A 25,230-nucleotide genomic window follows, 5' to 3' on the forward strand; every position below is an offset into this window, starting at 1 on the left:
AGCAAAATTTAATAAAATAGAGTGGAACTGAATGACTACCTCAGACAAAAAGGCTTTCTTTTTGTTGGACAAAAATGCAAATATAGTTTGTGTGGGTTAGAAAAAATAAAAGATGATAAACACGCATGACAATATGACAGTTTCACATTAAACACAGAAACAAACACAAGTGCAGAAACAGAACAGTGAAGGGGATGAGGTTGGTTGTATAGCAATCATGGTGGGCACTCTTAGCATATGATTTTTATTATTTTGTGTAATGAGAGGAAACAGCAGATGTAACATGAGAACAAAGACCAGGTTTTTGTTCTGTTTTTTTTTGTTTGTTTTTTTGTTTTTTGTTTTTAAAATCAGGGTCACTTTGTTCTTTAAAATTGAAGCCAATTTCTCTAAATATCTGTGATCTTTTAACAAGTTGAAGCTGATTTACTGATTTTTTTTTTCAGTCTTACCAGCTAAGAAAAGTAGATTTTTTCTTTGTTAATGGGTTTCTTGTATGACCCCATTATCATAGGGTGTTTACCTTACTATATAAAGTGCCTTGAGGTGACTGTTGTTGTGATTTGATGTCTTTCAGGGGCCAATTCTCACCTCCGGGCCTTATGTTTGACATCTCTGATATAGAGTGTCCACACTACCATTTTTTTAGGTTTTTGAAGGTTGGTCAATTTATTTCTGGGATTTTTTTTTTAAGATTGCAAATATTTGTTCTTGCTTGTGCCATCCTGATCCATCCATCGACATTGAGGCCAGTTTCCAGGAGGAAAGAAAAAAGATTCAACATTTTACGTCTCTTTTTCCACTCGAGTCTCCAGTTTAAGTGATCTGTAATTCACAGTTTCACACTAGGAAAACTGCTTCTTTTAGTGCATGTACATGCATCTAAATAAGAAAACATTTACTTAAAAAACAAATTTAAAAATAAAAACCCAACTATTATTCATAAAAGTCACCGGTTTAAGAAGAAATATTCCAGTGGTCCAAGTCTTTTTTATTTTGCCAAAACAAAAATAAATGACAATGACAGACAACAACAATCTGTGTATTTTTATTTATTCTCATAACAGAAAAATCTTCAAATTTTTCTGCTTTATGTGGACATTACTGCCATCTTGTGGTGAAAAACCATACAAGCCAGGAGTGGGAAAAAAAATGGGGGTAAATCCTGCAGACCTACTGTTTGTTGCCCGAACATTAATTTCCAGGAATCATCGGCTTTGTGTACATGAGACATCACCAGAAGGACAAAAAGAAAAACTGGCACACTCACTTAGTCGACAGATGAGATTATAAAAAGACTAACAGAGCAGTTTGGTCCCCCAAGAAGCATCAGTCCTGAAATGACAAAGGCAATAATGCCGTTACTGCTGAAAGGAACCAATGATTTATAAAGGAACACTTTAAAAGTGTGTGTGTGTGTGTGTGGGGGGGGGGGGTATTCGGAAATGTAATCAGGTCACGACTGATCCAAGTGTGTTCTCACATCATCTGACCAGTTTCCTCTTTTGTCACACACTGGGTCATATGCGCGTAAGTATTTTCATACAAATGTGATCAACATGATATGTATTCTTAAAATAAAAGTGCAAGTCAGAGAAAAGGAATTCCTCTGAAAGCTGATAGGAGTAGGTGTTCCCCTGCTGCGGGTTAATCAGTCAGATCTGATCACAGTCTGAGCAGCATGCACACAAAAGAGAGCTGGGTGTGTCTCATCTCTTTAAACTGGAAGTACTGGTAAGGCTGGTTATGGCTGTTCCATAGGAACCAATGATTCGGCGGATAACATTTGAACAGAGGTGTGACTGGTATGTTACATGTTCAGTTGCAGGTTGCTTTTTTTGTGGAAAACTACACAGACACGTTCACACACTGAGCACTGACAGTTATGTGGAGGTTGCCTGTGTGTGTTCACTGTGCCAGCCCAGGTCATTTTAGTTGCCTAAAACTAAAAACTAGATGGGGAGAAAAGACTTTAATGAAATAAAATAAAAATTAAAAATAAACCTTTGAAAAAAATATTTTGTGAGCTTGGAAAAGCTGAATAACAAAAAATTTAAATTTAGAAGAAGTTTTACCTACTGTCCTAAATACATTCCCTCATAATATTAATAATAATATTAATAATAATAATAATAATAATAATAATAATAATAATAATAATAATAATAATACAAACTACACTAAAACAAGAGAATCCACCCTGGAAATGACTTCAACTAAACCGAATTAAATACAAAAAGAAATCAAAATAAAAACTAATTAGAAAAATACAAAAACTATAACAACTTTGACAACAAAATACTTATAATAAATACAAATAATAATAACAACAACAATAATAATAAAAATCAACTAAAACCACTTTGCCTGATCATGAGATGAGGAAGTGATCCCTGAAACTAAACCGTACAGGTATACCTACCTCATCACTGCTGGAAGATGAGCCCGATTTGCCTCCATGCTTCTTCTCCTTTTTCTTTTTCTCCTTCTTCTTCTCACCATGTTCCTTGCTGTGAGACTTGTCCTTATCCTTGTGCTTGTCCTTGTCCTTACTTTCAGACTTGTGCTTGTCCTTACTTTCAGACTTGTCCTTGTCCTTACTTCCAGACTTGTCCTTGTCCTTACTTCCAGACTTGTCCTTGTCCTTACTTCCAGACTTGTCTTTGCTGCCTTCCTAAAAATATACAAAGTTTTGACAAGTAGTTGTTTATGTCGTAATTATTGTAGTTAATCAAAAGTAAGGAAAGACCAGAAAAACAGGTTTACAAGAGGAGAGGTCAATTCTCGTCACCGTGTGTTTATGCAACGTCCATCCGTAGCGCACATTTTGTTCTGGAAAGCGAATTAAAAGTCTTACCTTGCCCTTATCTTTGTTCTTGCCCCAGGGCCAACTGAGTTCGTCTTTCTGTGCTTCCTCCTTCTTTATCATCTCCTCGTCCTTACCCGCAGCTGCCAATGACAAAGATGGGACAGGGTTTTAAGGATCATGTGTCCACATATCGCAATATGGAGCGCAAAACCTGTTCGCACTCCAACAAAAGAGTGCAGCTAAAGAAAAAAAAAAATCCCATAAAGCTGCGATAGATTTTTACCTTCTGACAGATCGAAACTCATTGTGACTATTGCTTATGCGCCTCTTCTCTCCGATTCCGAAACAAACTGTCAGTGAGCTCTCGCTGCTACTACTTTTCAGGAAATCTGGAGTGACCGACCGCACCTAAGTCACGTGATCAACACCACACCACGCCCTGGAAACGCAGTTCGCTCTTGCCGTGAGGTGAGTGGGAGACGTTGTGAGATAGTGTTATATTTCTTATTTATGCGTATTTGATACATAACACTGCTCGCTGGCCTATCCACCGTCCACCTCTTCTCCCACATCAGCTGTGATAAGCTCCGGGCCTCCTACCATCCGGACCATGAACTTGATAAGCGGAAGAAAATGAATTGGATAGATGGATATGTAAAATACCTTGTTTCTCTATTTTTCGACCAATACTAAAGGATCTTAGAATAAGCTCCGTTTAATTTATGTGGGGTAAAACACCAGCTGTGTTTAAGCACAGCAAGCCACATGGGTGCTTTCTGACATGGTTCCAGTGTTTAGGATTCTTTGTGAACACATTATGTTTTCTACTGTTGAAAGTTTAAGATTGCTGGTTTGATTTAATTTCCGGTTGTTACAGCCTTTACTAGATCTCCTCAGTTTTCTAAGGAGCTTGGAAAGAAAAGTGTCTGGACTTCTTTAAGCTTCCTTGAAAACATTTCACCTCTCATCCAAGAAGCTTCTTCAGTTCTAAGAGCAATTGGGGGAGAGTCCCAGATTTTAAGCCCTATGGGCTCTTAAAACTGAAGAAGCTTCTCGGATGAGAGGTGAAACGTCTTCAAGAAAACTTGTTTAGACGCTTTTCTTTCCATCTCCACGATGACCTGGATGACTGAGAACCTTCACAGACATCTCCATAGTTTCTTTGTTTGTTTGTTTTTGTGTGTGTGATTCTGTGTTTTGGGGGGCTCATAAATTCATCCTTACCCTAGTCTTCAGAGTTTTAGTTTACTTTTCATGGGGCTGTGGATGCCTGTTTATGACTTACTGTTTCAGCAGTACTTGTGAATTCTTGGACTTTATTTAGCTCTGTTTTTTATTACCTCGCAGCAGTAAAAGTCTGATAGGTGGGCAGTCGGTGAGGACACCTAAGTTTATGCATCTTGTGAATAAAAAAAATCCTGTGAATACAAAAACTTGACAACAAGGCGATACAGGATTTTCTAATTGAAATGTGAATGTGTCTACTGGGAGGCTGAGAGGTAGCACTGGTGGTTTTCAGTATTTTTTTGAGGCTCAACGTTCCCTCTAAGCTGCGCGGTGCGCAATTGCGCACTACTGGCACGGTCTCTGCGCAGAAAAAAATCTGCGTTACCCACAACAACAACAAAAAAAAATTCTAACCTGAATTGCAATTAAAATTAAAACTTTAATAATTCTGTTTTGCAGTGTTAGTCAGTAAGTGACTGGCTGCTCCTGTATGGGATTAAAACGATGCCACTGTACCCCATAGTCCAGCCAATCACGCGATTCACATTCACGTATATGCGCAGCTAATCAACGTCGTTGACAGGCTAGCAAAGCGGCGTGGCTGATGTGGAGTGAAGCCACGTTAATTAAACAGCTGCAAAAAACTTTGTTTGCAAAACTCAGTTACTTTTTTAAAGAAGTAACTATATTATTAATTGCCCAGCATTGGTCTTTACTGTATTTGACAGACAGAGAGTTACAGACTCTCTCCCAGACCACAGACTCATAACACAAGTCAGAGCTTTATATATATATATATTTTTTTTTTAAAAGTTGTGTTTTCAAAATTTGAGTTCAAGTTATTTTTACTTCCAATAGTGTTAACATACTACACAGGTCATGAACAAGATTTTTTAAAATTTTCATTGTACGTGGGCTAAAGCAGTTAATTAAAAGTAGTCTAACATAAATGTAAATGCTGTAATTTGATTATTTTAATAAACCATGTAACTTGGATGGATTCGATGCTGGCGTGACCACAGTGCACACGTCTGCTGTTGTTCACAGTGGTCCAAGGGATCGCTCAGGGAGTTTGTGTGTTCGCTCAGACACATTAGAGGGAACATTAGAGGTGGCTCTTCTATGTTGTGCCATGCACTTGTGAAGTGGCTGTTTGGTCTCTCCAATGTAGAGGTCTGGGCATTCCTCGCTGCACTGTACAGCATACACCACGTTGTTAAGTCTGTGTTTTGGAGTTTTGTCTTTCGGGTGGACCAGTTTCTGTCTGAGTGTGTTGCTGGGTCTGAAGTACACTGGGATGTCGTGCTTGGAGAAAACTCTCCTGAGTTTCTCTGATACACCGGCTACATAGGGGATGACAACGTTGTTGCGTCTGTCTTTCTTATCCTCCCTCGCTGGTGTCTGATCTTCCAGGTCAGACAAGATCAGATGATCTGATCTTCTGATCTTCAAGATCAGATCTTGTGGGTGGCTGTGGCTCAGGTGGCAGAGCAGGTCAGCCACTAATCAGAAGGTCGGTGGTTCGATCCCAGGCTGCATGCCAAATATCCTTGGGCAAGATACTAACTCCATGTGTCATGTTACGGCTGTGTGCAGACAGGAATAGGACCCAAGGTGCAGACTCCGGAGACAGTCATGAACTCAAAACAGCTTTATTGCTGAACAAAGGATATCTACAAAACCTAAACTGAAAAGAATCTAACAAAACACACACAGGGAGCCACAGGGAGATACACACAGCATGAGGGACGACGCGACAGAGAGCACAGGCAAACACAGGGCTTAATACACAGAGGGAGCAATCAGGGAATGGGCAACAGGAGGGAAACACAACTGGGGCAAATCAGGACTAACGAGACAAAGAAGCGTAAACTGAACACACTGAGAAAAGACAGAGACCTTCAAAGTAAAACAGGAAACACAACACAGACTGAGCTTATAGACACAGACTGACTGGACACGGGGATATAGCAACTAAGGATACACAGAGAAGCGAACTAGACAAGGGGATACAGCTGACAGGGGAGACAGCAACTAGAGACGACAGACAAAAACCATAAGACAGAACTCAAAGAAACCAAAGACTAGAAATTATAAATAATATAACAAACTCAAAAACCCTGGGTCAACGACCCAGGCCTCCTAACAGTACCCCCCCCTTAAGGGCTGGCTTCCAGACAGCCCAAACCAGAATCACCAAAAACGAAAAACAACCCAACCAGGGCGGGCGGTGGGGGAAACAGGACGGAGGGCTCGAAACAAACCAAACAAGGAGCCAGAAACAAAAAAAAAAACAAAAAAAAAACCGCAAACAACGGAGCCCAGAAAGCAACATAACAAAACACACAGGCGGCCAGGAAAAACAGGTCACAAAGTTCAGGGGGCCGGCCCGGAGGACGACGACCCAAGAGTCCAGAAAAAAGTTCAGGGGGCCGGCCGGGCGGGAGGCACCGGCGGCGATGGAGCAGGTCAGGAGGCCGGCCGGGCGGGAGGCACCGGCGGCGACGGAGCAGGTCAGGAGGCCGTCCACGACGGCGAGGATGCCCAATCATCGGCTTGGAAAGCAGCCAGAAAGGACGAGCAGGACGTGCAGGACGAGCAGGACGAGCAGGACCAGGACGCGTAATCAGAGGCCTGGAAGGAGGCCGGCGCTGTAGAGGCGCAGGATGTGGTCCGGACGTCGGCGTGGCCGAGGCAGGACCAAGCGAAGCTGTAGCCGAGGCCAGACCAGGCGAAGGCGAAGACTCGGAGGCCGGACCGGGCGAAGGCGAAGACTCGGAGGCCGGACCGGGCGAGGGTGACGCTGCAGGCGATGCTGAAGCTGGACCAGACGACGGCGGAGCTGAAGCCGTAGCTGGACCAGGCGAGGACGAAGCCGTAGCCGTAGCTGGACCAGGTGACGGCGTGGGAGCCGCAGGTGGTGGCGATGAAGGCTGGACGGGCCCTTCGGACCCTCCAGCGGAGGCAGAAGGCTGGACGGGCCCTTCGGACCCTCCAGCGGGAACAGAAGGCTGGACGGGCCCTCGGACCCTCCAGCGGAGGCAGAAGGCTGGACGGGCCCTCGGACCCTCCAGCGGAGGCAAACAAAGGCTGGCGCGGTTCTCCAGAACCCCCAGCGGGAACAGAAGGCTGGACGGACCCCTCAGACCCTCCAGCGGAGACGAACAAAGGCTGGAGCGGTCCCTCGGACCCTCCAGCAGGAATAAACGGCTGAGTAAACGACTGAGGTGAAAACTGAGCAGGTGACTGAGCCGATAGGTGAGCTAATGTTCGAGCTATGGATAGAAGTTTAAGTTCTATTGACTGTTGTAACGATGGTAGTAATGGTGGGTTAGGTGGTGGATTAGCAGTAAGCTGAGCTAGTTCCCCTGAGCCTCCAGAACCTGAAGAAAATCGCTGGACGGGCTCACCTGAGCCTCCAGCGAGGTCAGAAACAGGTGCAGGTACCTGCCGGATACCGGCCTCTCCCACCCGAGGAGAAGGTACAGGTGCCGCGACAGGCACCGGAGCAGGGACCAGCTGGACCTCAGCCTCCCTCACCTGAAGCACTGAAACAGGTGCAGGGGAATGCTGGGCCCGAGCCGCCCTGGGAGCAGGAACACAACTGGGCGAAGGAGCAGGGTCAGAAAACACAGAATCCTCTAAAATGTTTTTTAGCTTCCTACCACCACCATGTGTAATAGTCTTAACAGTCTCAGTTTTAGCAGTGTTCATATGATTGTCTTTTTCCAGCTTAGAGGGAGCAGAATGAAAACAGTCATTATAACTCACCACGGGGAGTGGCTCAGCAGAGACAGAGTGGCGACTGCGTGAACGTCGCTTTCTCCGGGAAGTGGGAGGTGGCAAACTGGGCTGCGAACCCTCCAAAAGACCGGGCTGCGACGAGGAAGCAGAGAGTTTGTGAAGCTCAGAACGTGGCAGACCCAAAAACAGAGCGAAGGATTGCAGCGGAGTGAGTCTAACGTCCGGCGTCACGTAATCCCTCTTCCTCCGCCGCTTAACCTTCTTGTCGGACTGGTAATCCAGGGGTGGAGGCGGAGGTGTAGCGACTGGAGAGAATGAGCACGTGCTCAATCTGATCGCCCGAGGCATAGGCGCCGGCTCGGCCATGGCCATGGCAGTTTGGAGGCTGCGGGGCCCTCCGAAAGCCAAACGAGACCCATAGAAGGGTGACTGGAGCTCCTGGGCATGCTTAGCCTCCTGCCTCACGCTCTCCTTGAGGAAGGCAGAAACTGCGGGTCGCCGATACCAAACAGAGTCTGCTGGGTCCATAGTATGGTCGCGTCGTTCTGTCATGTTACGGCTGTGTGCAGACAGGAATAGGACCCAAGGTGCAGACTCCGGAGACAGTCATGAACTCAAAACAGCTTTATTGCTGAACAAAGGATATCTACAAAACCTAAACTGAAAAGAATCTAACAAAACACACACAGGGAGATACACACAGCATGAGGGACGACGCGACAGAGAGCACAGGAAAACACAGGGCTTAATACACAGAGGGAGCAATCAGGGAATGGGCAACAGGAGGGAAACACAACTGGGGCAAATCAGGACTAACGAGACAAAGAAGCGTAAACTGAACACACTGAGAAAAGACAGAGACCTTCAAAGTAAAACAGGAAACACAACACAGACTGAGCTTATAGACACAGACTGACTGGACACGGGGATATAGCAACTAAGGATACACAGAGAAGCGAACTAGACAAGGGGATACAGCTGACAGGGGAGACAGCAACTAGAGACGACAGACAAAAACCATAAGACAGAACTCAAAGAAACCAAAGACTAGAAATTATAAATAATATAACAAACTCAAAAACCCTGGGTCAACGACCCAGGCCTCCTAACACCATGTTTGCCTACTGGTGGTGGTCAGAGGGCCCGGTGGCGCCTGTGTCCGGCAGCCTCGCCTCTGTCAGTGCGCCCCAGGGCAGCTGTGGCTACAATGTAGCTTGCTATTCGCCAGTGTGTGAATGGGTGAATGACTGAATGTAGTGTAAAGCGCTTTGGGGTCCTATGGACTAGAAAAGCGCTATACAAATGCAGGCCATTTACCATTTACCATTTTACAGTGCAGCGAGGAATGCCCAGACCTCTACATTGGAGAGACCAAACAGCCACTTCACAAGCGCATGGCACAACATAGAAGAGCCACCTCCACAGGACAAGACTCAGCAGTCCATCTGCATCTTAAGGATAAAGGTCACTCTTTCGAGGATGCCAATGTTCACATTTTGGACAGAGAGGACAGATGGTTTGAAAGAGGAGTGAAAGAGGCCATCTATGTCCACTGTGAGCGACCATCTTTGAACAGAGGCGGTGGTTTACGACACCAACTGTCTGCCATCTATAATCCAGTTTTGAGTTCCCTCCCCAGACGCCTTAACGCCCACTCACATCCTGGGCCATCTGACCTCAGGAATTCACATGGCCCCACAGGTTTCACAATGAGCTCACCCGAAACCCTGGCTGATTAGGTCCCACACCCGTTTTCACACCTTGACTCATGTGATTAGAGGATCACCAGGGGGTCCTTTGTCCCTCTTTGGGGGGATACTCCCACTGGGTTTAAATCTGGGACTCTCGGCCATTTGACCTTAGAACTGAAGAAGCTTCTCGGATGAGAGGTGAAACGTCTTCAAGCAACTTAAAGAAGTCCAGACGCTTTTCTTTGCAAACTCCTTTGACTACGATGACCTGGATGACTGAGAACCTTCACAGACATTACTGGGGAACATGGTCCACATGGGTCCAAAAATGACAGAGTACAACACACATTTAAAACCATATGCTCAACCTAGTAGTTTAGAGTAGTTACATGTATAAAATATTTACATTGTAATTAACTGTAGATATAGAATTTACTGCTTATAAAGGAAGCAGCCTCTAGTAGAAAGTGCTGATGCACCAACTGGTAATAATAACAGCAAACAAAAACCACAAACATGAATTCATGCTCTTTTATTTCTCAAACCTTTAACCTGCTGTGATCGTAAATTGACATTTCCTCCACCAATTGTAAACTTGTCCATTTTAAAAACACAAATCTTTTCTCAGAATCCTGTTTAATCAAGCAGTGCATTTATTTTGTAAAATTTACTGATCTTCCAATGAAATCATGACCCAAGGTAACATCATTAAAGCATATCATGATTACACTGAAGTGCTTCCAGTGTCATGTAGGCCAGATTTTGACTGATTATTAAGATCTATGACATCTTAATATTGGTAAGGTCTGGGCCCTGACAGCAGATCCTTTGAGGTGAAGTGACTAGTGGAGTGTGTCGTGCTGTCTCCAGTCTTCTTCGGGGTGCCCATCAGGCTCTCCATGTAGCTGGGACGTTTGATTACAAGGGAGGACTTGGTGGCAGCTGAAGAACTCGCAGGATTCAGCTTCAAGGCAGGAGATGTAAGAGACACTTTGGGAGCATCACTTGGCTTGGAGCTGCCGCCACTAGTGGCAGAAGGTCCACCACCACCTGAGGCTGAAATGCTGGTTTTAGGGTCGCTGCTTTGCTCACCATCAAGGTGGTCCTGGAAATGAACAATTAACAATCCATTTGAACATTTTTAGATTAAAAGCTTTTTTTTGTTGTTTCTATTGATTTCACTTCCCGAGGAGCCAAAACTTCGGTAAAAAAGAATAATGTTAAAATTATTATTTGTCGTTATTCTTTCATATAATCTGATATTAGCAGGTTACAAGTCATTTTACCTTTTCCTCCTTGTTCTCACGCTCCTCCTTTTTATTTTCCTTGTCACTGTCACTACCAGAGGACCCTGAACTGGAGCTTGAGTCCTGCTCAGAAAGGAAGGGTTAGAAACTCATCAACTCACAAACATGATTACCAAAATGAGCAGAGACACATTTTTTTCCATCACAAAGGAAAGAACTACCTTCTTTTTGTCTTTCTTCTTCTTGTCTTTCTTCTTCTCCTTTTTCTTCTTCTTGTCATCATCACTGCTGGAAGAAGAACCCGAAGAGGAACTGGAATCCTGGGATGTAAATATGATAGTGAAGTTACACAATCATAAGACGGATAGGAACCAGAGTTTTGAAAATATACAAAGGAGGAGGAGGCAGGGAGTCCACTCTTCTTTACCTTTTTCTTGTCTTTCTTCTTCTTTTTCTTCTTATCCTTCTTCTTCTTCTTCTTTTTCTTCTTATCATCATCACTAGAAGAATTGCTTGAGGAGCTTGATGAAGAAGAAGAATCCTGGACAAAAAACAAGGAACATATTTCATTTAGAGGAATTACAGTAGCTTATCCTCCATTTGCCAAGATCTGTTTTTTTGTTGTTGTTGTTGTTGTTTTTGTTTGTTTTGGGGTTTTTTTACTTTCAAAGTGTTGTGACTCGTCCAATAAGCTTTGGAAACTTTTTAAATAAAACTCACAAATTTAACCTAAAACCTTAAAATGGATGGCCCCTCACCTTCTTCTTCTTCTTCTTCTTCTTGTCTTTTTTCTTCTTCTTCTTTTTCTAAATATAAAAAAGAAGACTCAATTTAAATTGTGTCTTCTATCTTTCATAATTTTGAGTGCATCAAATGTATTTGCAAAGACGAAAATGGCGATATTTGTAGATGTTCTTCTCACCTTGTCATCATCACTATCGGAGGAAGAAGAGGAGCTATCATCAGAAGAGCTAAAATCCTAGAAAGTGCATCAGTCAGTCAGTAACAGAAATACATGATTTTCTGTAAAATATATATTTAGACTTTTTCTAACCACCTTCTTCTTCTTCTTCTTCTTCTGCTTCTTCTTCTTTTTCTTCTTTTTTTTCTTCTTTTCATCTTCACTATCAGAGGAAGAAGAAGAAGAGGAGCTGGAATCCTGTAAAAAAGTTGAACAATTACAAGTTTAATTTATTATTAGTAATATATATTATTATTAGTGGTAGTACTGTTATTAGAGTTCTGTATGGGTAGCTGACAATCTTTTACCTTTTTCTTTTTCAGTTTCTTCTTCTTGTCCTTCTCCTCCCCTCCTTCTCCTTCATCATCACTCAGGTTGCCATCCTTAGGTACTGCCTCTACTCCCCCCATTAGACAGGAAACATCATTGCCATCAATAACATTGCCAATGCCATCAATGCTATTTGATCTATGTAAGAGCTAGAGAGGCATACATACCAGCCAGTGTAGAGGAGACTTTGCAATCGTCTGAAGTTTGAAGCTGTCATGGGAAAGGAAAGTAATTATTATATTTTTTTATTCCTGTCATGCCTTTCTATATAAAACCAGGACATGGTCACCATGATGTCACCACTCCTGCTTGTAGGCTCCCTAAAGCACTGAGTCAGCTGTAAACATTTAATTTATCTCAACATGGGGAGAAACCAAGGATACTGAAAACTCATTTGGAATCATCTTTTCAATGAAGCAGCAAACTCCAGAGCAAGAAAAATTAAACAAAAAAAACTGTAGGTCTTCTGTTAGCCACTTGAGGCTGATCCCAAAAACCTGTCGGCTCCATTAATCTCTCTCAAGCTTTCGGCTCTTGTGCACAGTCATCTTTAGCTATCCCAGTACTTCTTATCTAGGCTAGCAACTTGACAGCCACACAGTAAGTTTGCACTAAACCATACTCAGTTTTATCGTCTTTTCTGAGTCCAACAGGGCAATCATAATATATAAAATGAACATCATGCTGTGCTTACTTAAACCTGAAACTGCAACCAAGAACAATTAGCGAGAATAAGTTTGCATCGGCTTCATTGTTTTAGAGCCAGGAGCTGTCGCTCTTTTGTTTACACGTATTGAGTTTGTGCATGCAGGTGTAGTGTGAAGACATATGCGTGAGCAAATATTTCACCTTGCCAGGAACCTTTTCATCTGGTCCTGGAATTGCACCACCTACAAAAATAGAGAAAAGACAACCAAAAGGATCAACATAATGTAAATGTTTGGCTAATGTGATTTATATTACTGTCCACAAGAGCAAGTAGAAAACACTCACCTGCTGCTGACAGACCAATATCACTTTGCTCTTCATCCTGAAAGAAGACACACGCACACAGTTAAGCTAAAGAAATAAACTTCATAAACTTTCAAAATGATAAACGCTGAGTTGTTAGGAATCATTTCCTGATGGTGAAAAGCCAGTGCAAGGGTAAATGTGCTCGCTGTGGGTGGGTTATCACAGAGCAACAGGACTGATGCTTTTATTAAACACAAACACAAGTTACTTTACTTTTTTCTCATCATCCTCCTTTTTCTTGTCCTTTTTCTCCTTGTTGTTGTCAGAAGATGAGGATGAAGATGAAGAGCTGGAATCCTGTATTAAGAAACATAATTCATCTTGTTGTTTAAATAAAAAATAAAGAAATGAAACCCCTATGGTGTTTCTTCTTAATTGCTCATGCCTGGATACTGACTGTATATTTTGTAACGTCATTTGAATGTAAGAGGACAACAGACATCCACATCTGTTTTACCTTTTTCTTGTCCCTCTTTTTCTTCTTCTTCTTGTCCTTTTTCTTCTTTTTCTTCTTCTCATCCTCACTGTCAGAAGAAGAAGAAGAAGAGGAGCTATTTGAGCTGCAGTCCTGTGGAAAAATGAATATATTTAAAACAAAATATCATCAATGAACTGTGATACAGAAATAGAGAAATTAGTCAGTTGAAAATTAAGAACCTCAGGCATTACCTTCTTCTTTTTCTTCTTCTTGTCCTTTTTCTTCTTCTTCTTTTTCTTCTTGTCATCCTCGCTGTCAGAAGAAGATGAAGAAGAGGAGCTATCTGAGCTGGAGTCCTGTGGAAAAACGAATTTATTTAAAACAAAAAAAGTCTTAATGAACTTTTAAACACAAGTGAAATAGAAGGATTAGTCACTTGAAAATTAAGAACCTTGGACATTACCTTCTTCTTCTTCTTTTTCTTGTCCTTTTTCTTCTTCTTCTTTTTCTTTTTGTCATCCTCGCTGTCAGAAGAGGATGAAGAAGAAGAGCTATCAGAAGACGAGGAGCTGGAGTCCTGTGAGAAAGGAATAAAAAGTACTGACATATAAAATCAATTTCTGTCTGCACATTAACACACACACATCAGGCAGGTGACAATAGTGATCTTCATGCCTTCTTCTTCTTCTTTTTCTTCTTCTTCTTCTTCTTGTCATCTTCACTGTCAGAAGATGAAGAAGAGCTATCTGAAGAAGAGGAGCTGGATTCCTGTGAGAAAGGAATAAAAAGTATTACGTATAAATCATTCTCTGTCTACTCAGAGTTACATACATGTGGTGACAATGGTGAGTTTCACACCTTCTTCTGCTTCTTCTTCTTCTGCTTCTTCTTCTTCTTCTTCTTCTTCTTCTTCTTCTTCTTCTCGTCCTCACTGTCAGATGATGAACTATCAGATGATGAGGAAGAAGATTCCTAGGACAGAGGAAGTATAATACATATTTATTAACATAGTCTACCATATATTTATCCTTTGTCTCTGTCATTTGTCATTTATGGTATGTTGAAATTTGATAGTCTTATTAAACAATTAGTCGTTGTCGTAAAATTTGCCAGTTTTGGAGGGGAAATTAAACCCACTTTCTTCTTCTTTTCCTTCTTCTTCTTCTTTTCCTTCTTCTTCTTCTTTTCCTTCTTCTTGTCATCCTCGTCATCTGATGAGTTAAAATCCTGAGACAAATAAAAAAAAAATTACAATGATAAGTTTGGAATGCTTCGATTGATTGTGCTCTGTTTTTTCACACAACTGAGTGGATTGGTGGATCGGTACACAGGACCTATATGATTGATTCAAATTAAGATTTTTTTTCTCTGCTAAACATGTACGGCATTTAAATTATGGTATGCAATACATTTCTCATGAATCTGATGAAAAAACATGTTGGTCGATTAATAAAGCTGTTCTTTATACCACAGGTGTTACTGGATCGTCGACCTCATGAGCAATGCAATGTATAAAATTACAGACTTGAGTTGTTTCTCACCTGACAAAGATCGTCTGCATGTTTTATTTGGCCATTGGAACCTGGTAAGATTGAATGCAACAAAATGCAATGCATTAGTTTAATCACTCTGGAAGAAAAAACACATATTGTTATGTAAACAGCTGGTCTACTATGATCACAGAATGTGGGGTTGCAGGATGGTTTAGGACATGTTGTTATAAAGGGGATCTAGACACAGGCTTCAAGAAAACCCAATGAATGTTCAGTATCTGTTTGTGAACGGCAAATTAAACAAACTACCTCTTTGATTTAATTGAAATTTCAGGCTCATCGTGGAGACGCTGCAAAGCAGAAATCAAGAACAAACTGTCATCGTGAAATAGCGTAGCTCACCTACCAGCCTGAGATATGACGACACTGTCATGGATATACTCTTTCTCCTTGTCTTTTTTCTTCTTCTTTTCCTTCTCCTTTTTCTTCTTCTTCTTTTTCTTTTCATCCTGCCAGGAAACATTGAACAGCAGTTGTTTCGTAAATGCATTTTTATTTCGCGTGTATTCATGCAATGTTACATTTGTGTTAATACAAAAGACTCGGGAGGAGGATTCAAAATCAGACGTCAAAACCAACTCACAGTATGCACATCCACGCATACACATGCATGAGCAGTGATGCATGGAGGCATGCACACAACTGATATGTCATTGTATTCTCATGGTAAGACACATAACTTTCTCAGACACAACTTATCGGTAGCTGGATGATATCCAAAAAATATCATTGTTAATGGGCGTGTTCCTCTCACATAGTTTGTCATTTCAGATCAGGACTATAAAGGCTATTGCCTGTTGAGAAATCATTTCTGCTGCTCTGTATACTTATTTTTAAGACCTTCTGCTTCAGTAAGTTAAATAAAGTCACAATAAAGCTCACCAGTTGTTAAGTCCTATCAGAGGTGACCCAGTAGGTGGTTAACTGGTTGTTGCTTTGAAACGTTTATCCTTTGTGTCTTTGACCTTTGTCTATTTATCTTAAAATCATGCAATAGCAAAATAACTGGCTTTTCCTGAGTCTCCTGATTTTACACCCACATCATGTCATCATATGACTGCAGTCATCTAAAAGTTGCAAAATTGGAAAACTAGACAAAACTGGAATTGTGAGTCATTGTGTGCTCCTTGAGTTATTTCAAGAGCTGAAATTGACAAGAGCAGGGAGAAGACTGACGTGGTTATCTATCAGTTTACTAAGAGACAGGATAAAAATGCAGTTTTTAGATTCAATCCACCCTAAATATTCACTGAACAGACTGCATTTTTAGACAGTATCCTCACCTAAGGCAGATACATAATTAAACGGGACAATAAATCCCATGTGAGCCGATTTGAAATTGTGCTTCTAGCCAAGGACTTTGTATAGCTGCCTTTCGTAAGGATTTACATAAACAAAACTGCAAAATTCTCTAAGTGTTTGGAAAGATATTTACATTCCTAAGCAAACATCAAGATGGCTAGAATTAATTACTGCGAGCAGTGTTGTCATGACTAAGTCATGTAATGGCAGCACCTGGTAAATGACAGGTTAGAGCAGGCAAGGAACTGCAAGAGAGTCATGTTTTTCCACTTGGTAATAAGCACATACAGCCCATGGAAGCTACATGTGAGCAAGAAAACCCTGGATTCTCCTAAAACCAGAATCTATTAATAAAGGTGAAAATTCTAATGAAAACAGATCAGTCACATGATCACAGAAATGACACACTTATTCAGATTTATTACATTAGAATTGAAGGCTCTAGATCAGCCATCAATCATTACAACCTACTTCTGTCGAGGGTCTGCTGTTGTGTTTGACTTTGTGTCTCATGTGTCAACATACTGAGAACAAAAGCGCTCTGGACAGCCCTCAGAAAACTCTTTTGGATGCCTGACCTTAGCAGGAGCTTTTAAAAAAAGGCTCTCAAACAGAATCTGTGGTTAGGTGTAGATGTGTGTGTCATGCATGTGGGTGTGCGGGTAAAACTGCTTTGTCACTATATCAGCAAAACTACAATTTACCAGTAAACACAAAGTGCTCTGCATGGATGCATCAGCAACATTTTGGTGCACACTTTTGCTCACACTGACTAGTTAAAAATGCCCCAGTGTTACAGGTGGTGTGTGACAAACTGTGACCTCGATATCAAATAGTGCTTGGAAATACCCCAAGGCATTCAGTCTGAAAGTTGAAGTGGCTGTTTGAGAAGGGTTTTTCTTCCATGGCTTCACATAAGAACATCTCATTTATTCAGATTTTTATTGAACAAATACATTTCCTCTTCAAACCCTGATCAGCACATGCCAATCTGCAACTTACCTCACTATCACTGTCTGAGGAGCTACTGGAGGAAGATGAAGATGAAGAAGATGATGATGAGGAGGAGCTGGAGCTCTATTGAGAAAAAAGGAGAATATTAGTGCTTAATTTTACATACAGAAGTTTATGTACGCAATCTTTTGTTTATGACATGATACATGAGAAGGAATGAGTCACGGCCAACACGCCCCAGTGAGTTTCTGTCATACGAGGGCAGGTTGTTTATGTGATTGTATATGAAAGAGCCCGTTCAGGCACTTGGCAACACATATAAAGGAAAACTCCACAAACAAGCACACGAGCACACACCTATCCCTGCTATGTCATTAACGACTTGTGCCAAAAGCAACAGTTGAGCCACACATGGAACAAACGATTCTCTCCTGTTTGACTGGGTGCAGCCATCACTGTACTCCACTCCTCTGTAAGAAGCTGTAACTCATGATTTCAACACCACATGTGCTCCCGTCAGGACAACACCCTAAAAAACTGCTGAGTGATCTTAGTAGATACCAGAAAATATTTACAGAGAAAAAATTCCAAATACAATCTATACTGTTTTCATCGGTAGTTCACTTTACTGAACTCTGCCACACTTACTTTCTTCTTCTTCTTTTTCACCTTCTTTTTCTTCTTTTCTTTCTTGCCGATACCCTCATCTTCACTGTCTGGAGAGCTGTCGAGTGAATACAACTCCTGGTAAACGCAAGAGAGGAGAAGGTAGATGTGTTATCTTCAGTGGGGAAATTGAGCCTGTGAACAGAGCTGCTTTAATTGCTTCACTAGCATTAGATAATGGAGAAGTCACAACGTGTGTGCTTTGTTTCTCCTGCTAACCTCATCTCCTGTTCCTGCAGGTTTTCCGGTCTGAGTCTTGTCTCCCTGCGTCTTGGCCAGCTCCGCAAGCCCTTCTACCTCAGCCGGGGGCTGCGAACTGCCAGAGGGCACCGCTGCAGGCCGGACACCTGCAGTGTCTGCTCCACCTGCAGTTGAACAATTCAGGTGAACAGTGTTACAAATATCTGGCTGAAAGACATCAATTTTTCTGAACGCTCAACTAATGAGTAATCTGTATATACAAACTTTATGGAGGATCATCTGTCTTAACAGCCTATTTTTAACATGCACTTGAATAAAATATTAAAATAAATAAAAAACACATATGACAGCAGCATGTGCCAGGACTTCCTTGTTATCCAACTTCCTTAAAAGGACAGCCAGGTTAAAACACAGACATTAAAAATCAGGCATCAACACTAAAACTGTGCCTGCATATACTTTATAGAGCCTTTGGTTATAAATCAGTGAATACTCTAATAATTAACAATTTGGGGAAGTGCACACCCCTGACAGCAGAAGAAAGGTTTAAAAAGAGCCTGCTGTCTACAAATATAAAGCAGCAGGAGTGCATCAGCTGCAATCTCCCTGTAGTGGTTATTCTGCACATTAAAAAAGGCATTGTCCAAAAATAAATACATTTAATCCACACTCTTCAAACTGTAAAAGGAAAAAGAAACAAGCCAGTTAAAAAATAGCAAACCTTTGAGGAGGGTGGACTCCATTTCAGTCCTCTGTCCAGGAGTCCAGGTCGCATCTGACAAAGCCACCTGATCCCATTTATAACAAGGTGTGGGTGTGTGGAGCCCTGGGGTGGAGTAACAGGGAGGGCCAAAAGCAGACACTTCCCCGCATCGGTTTCAAAATAAAGATCACCTTAAAAGAAAGTCACCAATCAGTTCTGACTGTGAAGTCATCTTTTATTGTACCCATTATTTATTATTCACGGTTGTCTTTTAAGAGGATAGCTGATTATCTGATTTTATTCTATAAATTGTGTTTATTTTATCTCAGTCTTATTCTAAAAGCTGCTTACATGCATTGTATTTGACTGTCACCATCTGTTTGTGTTATGAGACTTACATAGCTTGAAAGGCTGGTTTACCTGTGCGAACAGGTGGTGCTAGTTTTATGACTGGACTGTAGCCTGTGTGCATTGTCTGCATGAATTAAAAAATTTGGATAGTGTTGCAGAAGGAGAAGGATTGCCATTTCTCTAGCAGGTCAAAGCAGGAAATTATCAAAAACAAATTTTAACTATCCATGATTCCAAAATGTAGGAATAGGTTTAGGGGAAAAAACCTCTTTGCCTTTAATGAGGAGCATTGAAGGCAAAAAAAAACAGAGCGAGAGGTGATTTAGGCTACGTCCACACGTACACGGGTACTGTATTTTTGCTGGTGAACGTTGAACTTCTTGGAAAAATAACCAATTGGGTGATCGACACCCTGCTTGTCCTCCTGCAACAACACCGCACCTGCACCGTTGGCGCTGGCATCCACCTCGAGTTTAAAAGGAAGTGTGAAATCAGGAGCAGCAAGTACCGGAGTGCTGCAGAGGAGAGTTTTGGCAGACTCAAAAGCATTCTGGCATGTGGGCGACCATACGAATGGTTTTGATACACTTGTGAGACTCGTGAGAGGCGCAACTACATCTGCAAAATTCCTACAGAAGCCACGAAAATAGCCGGCCATTCCAAGGAACCGGCGAAGTTCACGTCTAGTGCGAGGCACAGGGAAATCTAGGATAGCCTGGACTTTGGCCAGGCTATATATATATATATATACATATATATATATATATATATATATATATATATATATATGTATGTATATATATGTATGTATATATATATGTATATATATGTATGTATATGTATATATATATATGTATGTGTATATATGTATGTGTGTGTGTGTATATATATATATGTATGTATATATATATATATATATATATATATATATATATATATATGTATATATATGTGTATATGTGTATATATGTATATATATACATATATGTGTGTATATATATGTATATATATGTGTATATGTGTATATATATGTATATATATATATATGTGTGTATATATATGTATATATATGTGTATATGTGTATATATATGTATATATATATATATATATATATGTGTGTATATATGTATATATATGTGTATATGTGTATATATATGTATATATATGTGTATATGTGTATATATATGTATGTATATGTGTATATGTGTATATATGTATGTATATATGTATATATATCAAAAACAACAATTATTACGCAATTTATTTCCAATTTTTATCACATTTATTTTTGTAAACATGGTGTTTTAGGTCTGATTGAAGGACTGATGTGATGGTAAGGTGTCCGCTGCTGCTGCGCTTTGAATATTGGTAGGCTTTTTTTTTTTTTTAATTTTCACAAGAATTGTTACTTCCCCTAGAGTTTTGGCCACCCCAACAATCAGAAGATTCCCTATGAGCAAGCATTTAGCGACAGTGGGAAGGAAAAACTCCCTTTAAAAAGGAAGAAACCTTCGACAGAACCAGGCTCAGGAAGGGACAGTCATCTGCCGCGACTGGTTGGGGTGGGGGGAGTGAAAATTAAAAAAAAAAAAAAAGCCAAAGTGATCATTATTGGAGCAGCTTAATTAATTTTTCCAGTGTAATTTGCTGTTAATATCCTTTTCCAACCCCAGTTTGTGTTTTTGTCAGTTTTGTCCAGGGTGGAAGATGTCATGCTGGAGATTGAGTCTGTATGGTCTTTCGTTGTCGATACATGGGAACCTGTTAGAGAGGCCAGGGCTGAAAAAGGGATGCCGGAGAACCTCCGAGGGTGTTATCCGCTGGTGTGCATCCAAGGCCAACATCCCTTTAATTAGGCTGACAAATAAGCGTTGGCCATCTTCTGGTCCTTGTCTAACCTTCATTATATGTTCGAGGTCATCCAGACGTTTAAGTTTCATGTATCGAGTGTCCAGGGACTCATATCCTGTCTCATACTGAAATTGTTCGTCAGTCTTAAATGTCCAGCGCTGTTGGTTGTAGTTGTAGTTGTCTTCAATGAAAAAGTCTTCAGTGTACACGCCAGAGTCTAGAACATGATCTGGTGGCTGACCCTGAGTCTCTATGATGAATTTCAAAACATCATAATATTCATTTCCAGGGTAGAGTGGCACCCCTGTAGCTAGCTCCACAGCTACCAGCCCCAGAGACCACATGTCAATCGCTTCATTGTAAGGAAGGCCAAGCATAACCTCAGGTGCACTATAACCAACTGTCCCCACACGGTGACCAGGAATCACTGCAGACGCAGGACATGCGAGGCCAAAGTCTATAAGTCTGACTTTGACTGGAGACTCATGGCGGTTTACAACCATGATGTTTCCAGGTTTGAGGTCAGCGTGCACTATTCCCACCGAACCCAGGTGGGACAGAGCATTTGTGAGTTGACCTAAAATTGGCCTGACTTCGCTTATGGGGAGACGCCGGTTAATCGGGTCCCGTATGTAGTCCCACAGGCATTGATCAAGGAGTTCAAACTTTAGGCAAACCCGCTCTCTGTCGAGGAAAAAGCCGTTCCATTGAACAATGTTGGCGGCATCTGGATCCAACCTTCGCAGCTGCTCCAGGATGAAAATTTCCTGTATTGCCTGTTGCCGAATATCAGGGCGGCTCTTGTTGACTTTAATGGCAACAGCTTGGTTGGTTTTGGTATCACGACATTTGGCTACAATACCAAAGCCCCCTTCTCCGAGGAAAGCCTCTACCTTGTAGTGGTTTCCCAAAATGCTCCCTTCAACTATTTCAGCCTCATCTGAGCAGAAGGATGGGCTGGCTGACGTGTGTACGAATACTTGCTGAGAAAATTCAACCGAGCTTTGAAAACTGCGGTTGATTTTCTGTGATCTCTTGCATTTCAAGTTTGAAGGGTGCTGACAGACCACAGGGTTTTGTGGTCTTTCAGCACTCATGTCAATGCAAGGGGAACTCTTAGAGAGGCCAGGGTCGAAAAAGGGATGCCGGAGAACCTCCGAGGGTGTTATCCGCTGGTTTGCATCCAAGGCCAACATCTGTTTAATTAAGCTGACAAACAAACGTTGGCCATTTTCAGGTCCTCGTCTAAACATCATTACTTCTTCAAGCTCTTCAAGACACGCAAGTTTTATGTGTCGAGTCTCCAGGGACTCATATCCTGTCTCGTATTTAAATTGTTTGTCAGTCTTAAATGTCCAGCGCTGTTGGTTGTAGTTGTAGTTGTCTTCAGTGAAATAGTCTTCAGTGTACACGCCAGAGTCTAGAACATGATCTGGTGGCTGACCCTGAGTCTCTATGATGAATTTCAAAACATCATAATGTTCATTTCCAGGGTAGAGTGGCACCCCTGTACCAAGCTCCACAGCTACCAGCCCCAGAGACCACATGTCAATCGCTTCATTGTAAGGAAGGCCAAGCATAACCTCAGGTGCACTATAACCAACCGTCCCCACACAGTCACCAGGAATCACTGCAGACGCAGGACATGCGAGGCCAAAGTCTATAAGTTTGACTTTGATGGGAGACTCATGGCGGTTCACAACCATGATGTTTCTACATTTGAGGTCAGCGTGAACTATTCCCACAGAACCCAGGTGGGACAGGGCATTTGTGAGTTGACCTAAAATTGGCCTGACTTCGCTTATGGGGAGACCCTGGTTTTGCCGGTCCCGTATGTAGTCCCACAGGCATTGATCAAGGAGTTCAAACTTTAGGCAAACCCGCTCTCCATCGTGGAAAAAGCCGTTCCATTGAACAATGTTGGCGGCATCTGGATCCAACCTTCTCAGCTGCTCCAGGATGAAAATTTCTAGTTTTGCCTGTTGCAGAATATCAGGGCGGCTCTTGTTGACTTTAATGGCAACAGCTTGTTTGGTCATGGTATCACGACATTTGGCTACAATACCAAAGCCCCCTTCTCCGAGGAAAGCCTCTACCTTGTAGTGGCTTCCCAAAATGCTCCCTTTAACTATTTCAAGCTCATCTGAGCAGAACGATGGGTTAGCTGACATGGTGAAATGTGTCGGCTTGGTCGGAGAATTGCTTAGAAACGTGAGAGTCTCTCAAAAATTTCCAAAAGGGTTTTGGTTGCTGTCAGGTCAGGGTCCGTTAAGCAGTAAGGTTTAACAGAGCAAAGCTCCTATATGTGGGTTTTTTCTCTCAGCAAGATCAAAGGATCAAAGGCATTCAATTTTTGATCAAAGGCATTCTATTTTTAATCAAAGGCATTCTATTTTTTCAGTTAAAAAAATGAAAAAAAAATAGTGTTTCAACAGGGCAGGCTGGTGTCCTGTGGGAGGCAGAGGTGACAGGGTAAGGATGCAGAGGATAAGATCCAAGAAAAGATTTACTTATCGGTCAGCTCATCAGCGAGCAGTCGCAGAATCACAGGTGCAGCTTGGCAGGGGATGGAGAGTGAAGACACAAAATCAACAATGACTTAAGGCAAAGTTACAGTGTCAATGTTAGTCTTTATTTTTTCTCAGTGTCCCCTTGAGGGACAGTATGTGTATATAGTTCTTTAGTCATGTTTTAAAAACAGAATGTGAGCCAAGACAGGCCAGAATAGAACAAAAGTACTGACTTCATGCAGATGTAATGTTTTTGCCCTCGGGGAGATGGCAAGTCTAAACATGCCCAAATAAAATGCAGTTCTGGCCAGCAGTTATTTTACTGCAACAAAAGAAAAAAACAAAACCTAAACACTGGGTCAAAACCACAGGCTGCAGAGGCTAAGGATCAATGAGGAGCACTTAGCTTTGACTCGGTGTGTGCTTCCATACATTGCCTGTGGAGCCTGTGTACAGTTTAGAGCAAATCATCTGGCTGTCAGGTGCTGCAGTTACATTTTGGCTTCCTCCTATCAGTGTTCTTCTGCAGCAGTTGACACTTAGCCTGAGGAGATATCGGTTTAATTAACACTCCAGCTTCAGCTGCTCGTGGCACCATCCCATCCCAGAGTTCACAGAGTATAAACCTGGTAGCTCGAACACTTAGGCTACGTCCACACGTACACAGGTATTTTTGAAAACGGAGATTTTCCGTTTTCGTTTTAAAAAATAATCCCGTCCACACGTAAACGCAGAAATGAAGAAAAACGCTGCTAGGAACATGCCAAAGCAACAGGTGGCCAGTGTTGGGAACGTATTTAGAATACAAAATATGAATAACTGTATTCCGTTACAGTTACCGTTTTAAAAGGTGGTATTCAGAATACAGTTACTTTGCTGAAATAAATGGATTACACGGCGGTACTTTCCTGTTTCATATTATCGCGGGTCAGGACTGTTTGGGTTTGTTTGACAGCTATGTTCTGTTGTTCCAGGCAGCAGCGTTACGGTTGCCATGGTTACAGGGTGACGCTCTCTCTGCGTGTTTCCTGGGTGAGAGAGCGCTTTTTTGTTGTTATGTGTGCCTATGGAAAGAGGCACACATTGAGACAAGCTTCATATATGTTACCTCATTTTGTGCGGCCGGATCTGGAATGGTGTGCTATGACTTTTGGTGTTTATGAATTTTATAGTTTTTTAAATATTAATATTTTAGTGAAAATTTTCCCGCGCTCCTCTGCCAAACAGTTTTGACATTAGGATTACATATGTTAGATCATTTTGTGCGGCTGGAGCTGGACTATTATGTTGTGACTTTTGGTGTTTATGACTTTTATAGTTTTTTAAATATTAATATTTTAGTACAAATTTAGGCCAATTCATCTTTTGGCGCCAAATAAACAGACTTCATTTGTGGTGTCTTGGCTCTCTCTAGTGGTATACCGGGAGTAGTACAGCCGAAAAGATTTATCCTTGTGTTGAAAACTCCATATCCCACAATTCATAGCACGCCTCTACAGAGTGAACAATGGCGGCCACCACTTCGTTTTATATGTCTTTTATTCGTGTTTCTAGGTCACAAAATAAACTTTTAAGATATTTTCAGGCGAGAATGTAGGTGTGTAAACTTCAAATATCTGCTTGTTTTATCAAGACATCCCATATTTAGCGACAGTGCTCTGACGACGTTGGTCCTGCCTGACAGCTAGCCGGCTACC

At 41.7% G+C, this 25,230-nt stretch overlaps 2 protein-coding genes across 6 annotated transcripts; both read right to left on the reverse strand.

Annotated features, from left to right (window-relative positions):
• Positions 1-1,032: 1,032 nt before the first annotated feature.
• On the reverse strand, positions 1,033-3,251 carry LOC100702017 (splicing regulatory glutamine/lysine-rich protein 1). Its single transcript, XM_003449305.5, has 4 exons — positions 3,093-3,251; positions 2,858-2,949; positions 2,423-2,674; positions 1,033-1,335 (listed from the first exon to the last, which is right to left on the reverse strand). Exons 1-4 carry the CDS (start codon positions 3,112-3,114, stop codon positions 1,330-1,332), a joined length of 372 nt encoding a protein of 123 aa, XP_003449353.1. The 5' UTR covers positions 3,115-3,251; the 3' UTR covers positions 1,033-1,329.
• Positions 3,252-9,987: 6,736 nt separating this feature from the next.
• Positions 9,988-18,994, reverse strand: LOC106098517 (suppressor protein SRP40). 5 transcript variants are annotated; one of them, XM_019367652.2, is made up of 16 exons: positions 18,839-18,994; positions 18,136-18,281; positions 17,899-17,994; positions 17,299-17,373; positions 15,341-15,443; positions 14,983-15,023; positions 14,579-14,668; positions 14,300-14,413; positions 14,117-14,209; positions 13,905-14,018; positions 11,641-11,697; positions 11,477-11,524; positions 11,146-11,259; positions 10,940-11,038; positions 10,758-10,841; positions 9,988-10,576 (listed from the first exon to the last, which is right to left on the reverse strand). In XM_019367652.2, the coding sequence occupies exons 1-16, from the start codon at positions 18,858-18,860 to the stop codon at positions 10,262-10,264; spliced, it is 1,611 nt and encodes a 536-aa protein (XP_019223197.1). In that variant the 5' UTR covers positions 18,861-18,994; the 3' UTR covers positions 9,988-10,261. The 5 variants fall into 5 exon arrangements, with proteins under 5 accessions (XP_019223197.1, XP_019223196.1, XP_019223198.1 ...); XM_019367651.2 differs by having other exon boundaries at positions 13,905-14,021; XM_019367653.2 differs by lacking the exon at positions 14,117-14,209.
• Positions 18,995-25,230: the final 6,236 nt, after the last annotated feature.

This window comes from Oreochromis niloticus, linkage group LG14 (assembly GCF_001858045.2).
Source record: "Oreochromis niloticus isolate F11D_XX linkage group LG14, O_niloticus_UMD_NMBU, whole genome shotgun sequence".
Taxonomy (NCBI): Eukaryota; Metazoa; Chordata; class Actinopteri; order Cichliformes; family Cichlidae; genus Oreochromis; species Oreochromis niloticus.

Excerpts from the sequence above, each read along its gene's own strand:
- LOC100702017 (XM_003449305.5), bottom strand. The coding sequence starts at position 3,114 with ATGAGTTTCGATCTGTCAGAAG. Across the intron at positions 2,950-3,092 it reads GAGTTTCGATCTGTCAGAAG|CTGCGGGTAAGGACGAGGAG; the intron begins GTAAAAATCTAT and ends TGTCATTGGCAG. Across the intron at positions 2,675-2,857 it reads AGAACAAAGATAAGGGCAAG|GAAGGCAGCAAAGACAAGTC; the intron begins GTAAGACTTTTA and ends GTATATTTTTAG.
- LOC106098517 (XM_019367651.2), bottom strand. The coding sequence starts at position 18,860 with ATGGAGTCCACCCTCCTCAAAG. Across the intron at positions 11,260-11,476 it reads AGAAGAAGAAGAAGAAGAAG|GATTCTTCTTCTTCATCAAG; the intron begins GTGAGGGGCCAT and ends TTTTTTGTCCAG. Across the intron at positions 10,577-10,757 it reads GTGAGAACAAGGAGGAAAAG|GACCACCTTGATGGTGAGCA; the intron begins GTAAAATGACTT and ends GTTCATTTCCAG.